The sequence below is a fragment of the Glossina fuscipes genome, unplaced genomic scaffold (assembly GCF_014805625.2).
Source record: "Glossina fuscipes isolate IAEA_lab_2018 unplaced genomic scaffold, Yale_Gfus_2 224, whole genome shotgun sequence".
NCBI lineage: Eukaryota > Metazoa > Arthropoda > Insecta > Diptera > Glossinidae > Glossina > Glossina fuscipes.
Genome location: NW_023998567.1, coordinates 1,597,958 through 1,607,117, shown reverse-complemented (window position 1 = coordinate 1,607,117; position 9,160 = coordinate 1,597,958). Strand labels below are relative to the sequence as shown.

Below are 9,160 nucleotides of genomic sequence, written 5' to 3'. Positions count from 1 at the left end.
CTTTAATATTAAAATCCAAAGAATATATACAGAAACCTATTTAGTTCGTATTATGCTGTCGGTAAAAAACTACACATAACAATTACTTAACCTAACACCATCGCTGTAAAGAAAAGATCAATGGAGTAAGATATCCCATTGACTACTGCCAATTACTTCCAATACATTTACATTTACATACATTTTCACATACAAATACTAATAAACATTGTCGTCCAATAAAGAAACCAACCCCTTATATTACCCAATTGTGAGTGTGCAATAAATAGCTCGCAGCTACCCTCAATGGTTCTCTTTTGAACAAATTAACAGAATTTTTTGTGAATGTGTTTGTGGGCGCATGTTAGTTTATGATGCTTGTATATGTGTGTACATTTGCATAGATGTATTTCATACTCGCAGAAGGCACATTTTATAGAAAATAAATATGTAAATCTTCTTCTTCTGTAAGTATACATTTATCTCACTCTGTTCAAACACAAAAAATTAAGATCGTTTATAATTAATAGAAAGAGAGAAGAGTATTTTCAAATATAAACGAATAGTGAATAAGTTCTACTTCGTCTACTTTTACGTTTTGCTCTCTGCTTTCTGATGATATTAAATTCAGTTGATTTTTATATGTACTTGTAATCGGTTAGTGCTTGCGTTATTTCAAAGATATTTTCACCATTGAAAAACATCCCATACGGAATATACAATAATTTGAATCAGTTTTTATCATATAATGTCATCGCGATCGGCATCGCCCAAAGTGTTTCTTGATATCAGTGATAAATCTTTACCAAATATAATGCAGCATAATGTCGATAGACTAACTCAACCAGATACGCAATCATGCCTGCATTCCGCTCATAACACCAATCCACAGGAGACTTACGACGTCTCCATGCATAATTCGTATGGGTCCCAATTCCAACTCTTACGCCAACATCCTCAAGAACCAACACACCTTCACATAACGCGACAGCAAATGTTGCCTGATGCTATTTACATTTCCTATGATGTGATGGCCGAAAAAAACGATGCAGATTATCATATGCCAAATGAACTTAGCACTGGCACAACTAGCAGTAACAGCATTACTTCAATAGCAAACACGCAAGATATTTCCTCTCGCGTTGTGATAGCCGGTAACGTTTTACCGGAGGAGCTTAATAATGACTGTAATTATCAATCTCATCTTTGTCACGTCAATGGAAATGTAAAACGTGGACGAGATTTAGATTATGGAGGCCACCAATTTTTGCAGGAAAATAAAAAGTCGCCGGCACCATTGCAACACACGAACTGTCAAGCGCAGTATAGTCGAGACCACAAGTTTTTTACAGAACTTATACCAACCACTGTAATTGAAATAAAGCCGTCTAAAGCAGGCATTCTCACTAATAACACAAACGGATCACAGTTCAATATTGCAAGTGACGAGATCAATGACAACAATCAAGACATGAAATACAATTTTCAGCAAATGCAACACCAAGCCCCCAACAGCAGTCTAAACAATAACCGGCCATCCAACGGCAGCGGCAGCGGTTCAACACATTCCCAGAAAGAAATCACTATATCTGCATTTGATCAGTTTGAAACAACCAACTCGCTAAACGACAGCAATTATTCCAGTTCGGATCGTGATGACTCAGAATATGGTCGCCAGTCAAGAACCTGTGGTGGCAACCATGTTGATGAAACAGGCATTGGCGATAGCTACGAAAAAAATTATACCTTAAAAGCATTTCGTAAGCCGAGAAAGCGTGCAAAACGAAAAACTTATAAAATTGAAGACGCTGAGGATTTTCAAACACAGCGTTTGATGGCAAATGTTCGAGAACGTCAACGAACTCAAAGCTTGAATGATGCATTCAAGGCTTTGCAAGAAATCATTCCCACTCGGCCGGAGGATAAGCTGAGTAAAATACAAACTCTAAAATTGGCAAAAAAGTACGTCTGAAATTTTACATACGCTTAGTTGTCTCAATGAGTTAAGTTTTGCAAATATTTAGGCAAAATACTTTTCCGCAATAATTAATACATACATCTTCAATGCAATCTTCTGTTTTAAAAGTCAATAAAACTAGCAAAGCATTATAAAATCAATCTATTCAAGCGCTCTATAAAATACAGAAGGCAATATTACGGACGGGAAGTGCTATCGCCAATATTTATAAATTTTCTTTGGCCGAAATGGCGTAGCGTGAAGAAAACAGAGATAAACATCTGCTTTGGGTATGGAACAAATTAAGCACATCAGCTAAATTTCTTTTGTTTCTAATGAATAACTTTCTGTCTTTGTTAATTAGGTCGCTATATGCAATGCAAATTATTTTAAACATAAAAAAATAAGTTATTTTGTGCGTCCGTATAACAATTTCCCATTTTTTCCGTGTACAAAACCAAGGCAAATTCTAAGAAGTTGCCCAAAGTTTTTTAGTTGTAAATAAATTTTTACCCATAGCCATATGTATCTAGAATCTCCAATAACGTACAAATAAATCCGTGTTAACCCATCAATAATTTTTATGTGTGTGTGCGTATTAAAAAGCAAATCCTCAAAGAACCGCGCGAAAATATAGAAGTAATATAGCGGAGTCAAGCGCACAATAATAAATGCACAAAGTTTTGAGATTTTCGGGAAGTATTGACAGCTAATTAGCCAAATGTAAGGAACAATTCGATTGCCGCACACTGGGCAAGAACGATGTTGTTCAGTGTATTTCGCGACTTGTATTTCCAAGTTTTGCATTTGTCTTTGATGCAATTGCTTAAAATATCCGGGCAGAAAGAAAGCATTTAACAAATTCGTGAAGAGACTCTGTTCTCTGTTATTTCCCCTTTGGTAAGGATATATCAATCATGTGAAAACCGATGAGTTTTATTAATTTAAACCACGTCGATAGTAGTTTGTCCAACTATTGCTATATATTATTTTTCTTACATGGACGAGTGAGATGTTTACATGTCGTTTAGAAGCAAGCATCTGAGATCCCAGATTCTAAAATAGTTTTTTTGTTATCAGCCAATCGGTGATATTTTTGAACCTAAACTTCTACATGACTCTATCAAATGTACGTATATTACAAGAACGCAGTTTAATGATGATAAGATCCGCGTTTAATTAACCAAGTTTCAACCATTTGCGATCTCAGACCACTATAACGTCATTTATATTCTTTTGTACATATATAAACACATAAGAAATCCCCATAGGACCGATTGTTATTGGATTAGGAATTAATTAAGAATACTTTTCTTTAATTATTATTTTCAATTTTTTTTTTTAAGATTTCGAAAGTTTCACATTAATTCACATAAAAAAGAAATTACGTTCGTTAAAGCCCCATATTTTTTTATATAAACACCTGCATACATTAAACTATGGTTCTTACTTGCTTCTCATTTTCTATATTTTATGCGGACGCAATGTATCCAGCCGCAAAACATATGATGCATGAGCAAAAAGGTAATGAGAGAATGAAACGTTGAATGAAATTGTGGGATGTTTAGCATAATTTGAACAGTTGTTGCCTAGAAGGGGAAACTCCACGACTAAATCAATTTTGGTACATTTGTACTGTGAAAGTGTTGGGTGAATTTATGTTATTTTATATATGTAGACGTTGCAAGACTTCTTTACATTGCATCTATATATATATGTATTGATGTAATTTGTATTGAACTTTTATAAAATAATATACATTAGGAAATACCGAACTACGGGCCAGAACTAAGGGCTGAATTTCGCTTCTATTTCGCGAACTTCGTGTGAACATTTGAAGATACAACGTGCATAATTTTCGCATTGTACACGCAAGTATTTTTTCTAGCCAAGTTGTAATTATGTAACGTTTTTTGAAAGCAGAAAACATTGAAGAATATAGGCTAAGCTAGTTTGTTCATCCGCTTGTAGCACAGAGACGACGTGTGGTACGTATACTTTAAAATAGTTATTTCTTTGATTAGAAAAAGTAAGCAGTGGGGTTAATGCCACTTACTCATTCGGCCAACCATGCTTCTGTCCCATTCGTCAATTAGCTCGCGCTTGCACAGAATGGAGATCTTAGTTATTAACCCTACATCAAATTTGGCTACGAATATGAACTGCCGCCAATGAAAAACATAATGTAAACGTACCTCATAACGAAATGAAAAGTCAAGTGAATAGTCAAATAACATGAAGATGATTCGCTCGTAGTTGGAAAAATATTTAAGAAATTTAATTTGTTGCTCTGGAATGGTAGGTGCGAAATACGCGCAAGATGCGTAGAGTCTCCGTACTTTTCACCTTAAGACGATGGCACACCATCGCAAAAACGGAAATGCTATATTTCTTATACGAAAATCCAGGAGTTTAACTCAAACAATGTCAGATCATACGTAAACAACACTACTCTTTTAACCCTCAAAAGAAAAATATAAAAATTGGCTTATGTTCATATGCAACTTCTTTTTCTGTAACGCAGATATATCGATTTCTTGTGTCGCATTTTGTCGACGGGTGAAATTGGCCTCTTAAAGGCCGTTGACGCCAATATCGGTCAAGGAGAAAATTTTGCGATAGGATCTGCGTCAATTCTCCAAGGCGACGAAACGGAACTAAGGAGTTTGCGGCGAACAGCGTGTGCACCCATTATTCTGCCCGAGAAGCTCAGCTATTTGTTTGGTGTTTGGAGAGTAGAAGACGACACTCAACCCAATCAATGTGAAAAGTGAGCAGCTAACAAATTTGCCTTAGTTTCCAGCTTCAATGTATCATTGCGTACGCGTAAAACTTTCCAATTAGTATTAAGAAGAACGATTCGATTATATATGACGCATATGCGTATTCAATACATTTTTTAATGTGAACTGAATATTGTCTAAACTAAAGTTTTTATGCATATGTGTGTGTGTGTGCCTGTGTGCATATATATGTATACATAATAATGTAGTGAAATTCATTTTCGCTTTAGTAAATAATAACATAATATCCAACAAAATCCACAACGATAATAAAAGAAATAAATCTTCAAATACGACAGTAGATGATAAAGGAAAAATGTACTTTATTTAAATTTTTGTTTGGACAAGTCGCCATTTTAAATTCAATTAGTTCAAGCAGACAACAAAGTACAATTTACGAACACATCCCAACATCAAAGATTCCAAGCAAGGAGTTTTGGGATACGCCTGTAATAGAAGTTCACATGAAAATGCACATGTTCAGCGACCAGCCAACAGATTTATTAACCGTAAGCAAGAAAAGCGAAAGGCAGCAAAATTGTTTCTTATTACATTAGCTACAAAAAAGATATTACATATCGGAATGTATAGATATATATATACATATATATATGATCGACAGTGACGTGAAAAAGTTTTTTTCTTACGAGATGAGATGCTGTGTTATTGAGGGAATAAACTGCCAAAAGAGGTTAATTTTCCAATATCTACGATGGCATACCAATAAATAAAAATAATAATGGAGACTATCTTCTTGTATCAAATTTTTGATCGCTTCGTATACATACTATATCTCATATAGTAAAATACGTAATATATCGGGGTTACGATACAAATGCTTCCTTAACGGCTTTTAATAGAGTGGTTTTTGAAGGCTCTCAAAAGAAGATACAGGGACCTCATCATTTGGTTAAAATCTTTTTCCTCTCCTTTTCTTTTTTAAGATTTGCAAACAGATAATAGTCGCCGAGCCCCAGATGTTGGAAATATTGTGGGAGTGACCGCAGTTCACAATTCATTTCGATGTAGTCCACTAGCTGTTTCTTTCAGGGAGTAAACGTGGTACTCATTTTGAAAACAGACCTCTCAGAACCAAGTTTCTTGCAAAATAGTGACTACATTCCCTTTTTGAAATTTTTAGAAAGTCATTTAGTTCTTGTAATTTTTTGAATATTTTTTAACGTAACTATCGCTTTTGAGTGTCTAGTATATTCGCTACATCCGGTAGCCCGCTTTTAAAATCAGGAAACTGCGGAAAAAGTTTGTGCTCAAGGGAGAAAAGTAAGAATAACGTTTTAACTTTTCAAGTGAGAGAGTTTGAATAGTGCTTTTCAGGTTCCATCGTGTTGAATATAGGCCATTTAGTACTTCTTACACGTAACGTGAGTCTTTTTTGTTATTGACGATGTATAACGCGGAATTGTTTATTGACAGATATGTCAGTGGAACGAATATGGTGTGAGCAATAAGACGTCGCTGCTATACAATTTTATGTACATATGTGAACTTATGTAGCAAATATAACGCAAAATTTAAAAAGAAAGATTACAGAGAGGATCTAACATATTCAAAAGCTTTACTGTTCAGTGCGTTTGCCTGTGTGTGCATATATCGTGAATATGGTGAACATGGGTGCATTTTCTTTGCGACACTACCATAGCGTAACGTCATTTATTGAAAAATAGATATGTAGCCTGTACTCCGTGTGCGGATGTATGTGCATATAAAACGCACATGTGTGCGAATGAAAATATTCTTGAGTTTCACAATAGCAATCGTGGTCGTTAAAATTGCCGCAAAAACTCATTTGTTTTAGTTCCAGTTTTTTGAAGACCCAGTTTATTATTTCTCGCAGATAGCGATTGCCTTGTGAAACATTACATCCGGTGATTTATGATGATGTGCTTAAAAATGAATGTATATGCACGTATACATAAACACATACGGATGCATACATACTTGAGAATTTATTCTTTCATTCATTCATATAAGAAAAACGTTGCAGCGAAATTATTGAACCTGGTAATTATTATTTATGTTAACTATTTCAACACTGCATGGTGAAGTTAAAATGAAATAATTTCAGTACAATATAATAAATAAAAAAGTCTAGTAACAGTACACTTCTCGGTACATCCGACAACTTTCAATGAGATGGTTAATGATTTAATATATTTAAGTTGAACTATTTTTTGCGGATGTCATTTTCATTTGAAATTTTGCTCTTTTTTCAGAGCACATGTGTCAAGATGTAGCATGACGCATCTCTAATCTGGGAATATCTCTTAACTTAAGAAATACTTTCAATTATTAGACAGCAGATGAAAAAGACAAAAACACGCGATCGCCCCTGTGCGTTCAATTATATCGCCCCTGTGCGTTCAATTATATCAATTTTACCCTTTCATAGACCACAGATGAAAATAATCAAGAGACCAATCGAAAAATGTGAAGAACTAAACTGAAAATATTAAAAACAAGGATAATTTATATTTATATTTTGCCTAATTTTTTTGTACATATATGTATTTATGTACTTCTGGAATGTTGATGGAGTCTTAGAGCTGCACCAGAATGAATCGATATTTTAAATTTCAGCTTGATATCACGAGCTTAAATCAAATTTATTATACTCTAACGTTAATGATATAAATATAGAAGTCATATTGCGCCGAAGTAATGATGAATCCGCTGAACTGTCAACATTTTATTATTGAAAATAATTTGTTAGTCGAGCAATGTAACAGGAAGCTCTAAGCGCTAAATATTCTTGTGAGTGTAGACTAACAAGATTTAATTAATTCAAAGAAAAAATTCGACACATTTCCCTGTAATGGTACCATCAAATTTTGAACGTAGTGAGTTATATACCCAGGACAGGTCTCTTTTATAATTGTATATAAGGTACAATACAATATCTACCCTTCATTACTTTCTGAACAACAAATATGTTATTATAAATAAAATAAAATCGTTTGGTATCTTAAAACAACTTTAAATACCAATTAATCTTACGGAACGGGTGGCTTTCCTTATTTAATTTTTGAATCGTAGGTAAAACAGGTAAAACAAGAATTATATTCGGTTGCGACCCATTCTCTTACACCAATCGCAGTTGTTCTCGTTTTGTAGAATAATTTTGCGGAAACTGATATCGTGCATGTGTTGTAGTTTATACGCAAAGAGCAAAAGGCAGGGAATGACAAGGTGTTCCAAATTTTGATTGTACGGGCGAGTAGGTCTGGTGTAGTTTCACTGTAGTTTCATCCCGAATTTCAATCTGGCTAAGAATTTATTCATTTCATGGGATTTTTGACGCTTGCTTCCAAGTGCCATATAACGGATTCAGAAAAAAATAAAATTATGACACATTATTTTAACATTTTTATGCAGGTACTACAGGATCATCCATAGAATATATATTCAAAATTTTGTAGATGTGTCTGTTGTAGTTTAAGAGTCATGAGCAAAAACCAGTTTTTTACTCTATATAAAAAAACAAAGGAGTTCTTAGTTTACCTAGTACTGTGGCCACGTTCTGCGACTGAGTTAGCAAATTTCCATTACTAACCTGCGTGCAACAACTTCAAGTGTGTCTGCCAAGATTGAAGTTAGTAGTGTCATTCTTTCATCAGCAGAATGTTTAAAACAGTCATTGCAAAAACGGACAGGCTGCCAAACAGACGGATTTGCTTAAGTCAATTTAGAAGGGGCCTCTGAAGCTTTTTTCCTTCTTTCTGAAGCTTTCCTTTCACCACTCGGTGGCGGTTACAAAAGTCTAAAATATAAAATTTTAATTATGCATAAAAACGTTTAAAATTGTGTGCCGAATTCAGCTTTCTTTCTCTCTTACTTAGGAAGCACAAGGACAACTTTTATTGTTGTATCTGGCTTGGACGGTACGCTTTTCAAAGACGAATACGCAAATTGCTCAAAGAGCGTACAAAAATCTGTGAAAATTGATGCCCATCTAAAATATATGTGTTTCACACGTTTTCCGCAGATTCCAGTTAAGTTCACAAAAAATCAAGGCAAAAGCAAAGCGTTTCTTCAAGCTCATGCTAAGCGAAAACTAAAGTCTTCTTTGCACGATATTTCTTTAGACTTTCATTAAAAATATATATTTATCAAGAGCAATTTGAGGTTTAGAAATATCTTCCGTCGTGTCACGGTTTCGGAACTTTTCTGTGGCAAAAATCTACATGAGAAGAAGAAATATCAAAGGAGTATTGGCAAATATGTTCTTACCTCAAAGTAACAGTGCAAATGGAAATGACTACTTCGGTAATAGGTATAAACATAACAAAAAAATAAATTAATAAAAATAAATAAAAAACCAATCATAAAAATTTGACTTCTTTGTGAATTATTAACGTCCTCGAAAAACGATTGCACAAATCGCGTAACATGAAATGCAGCGATATGAGAAACTCTTCATTCT

General features: G+C 34.3%; 1 protein-coding gene across 2 annotated transcripts; it reads left to right on the top strand.

The window, feature by feature from the left end:
* The first annotated feature begins 615 nt into the window (after window positions 1–615).
* LOC119642500 (protein twist) lies at window positions 616–8,763 on the top strand. Of its 2 annotated transcripts, none has more exons than XM_038041644.1 (2): window positions 616–1,941; window positions 8,577–8,763. In XM_038041644.1, the coding sequence occupies exons 1-2, from the start codon at window positions 728–730 to the stop codon at window positions 8,680–8,682; spliced, it is 1,320 nt and encodes a 439-aa protein (XP_037897572.1). In that variant the 5' UTR covers window positions 616–727; the 3' UTR covers window positions 8,683–8,763. The 2 variants fall into 2 exon arrangements, with proteins under 2 accessions (XP_037897572.1, XP_037897571.1); XM_038041643.1 differs by lacking the exon at window positions 8,577–8,763 and adding an exon at window positions 4,461–4,844.
* Window positions 8,764–9,160: the final 397 nt, after the last annotated feature.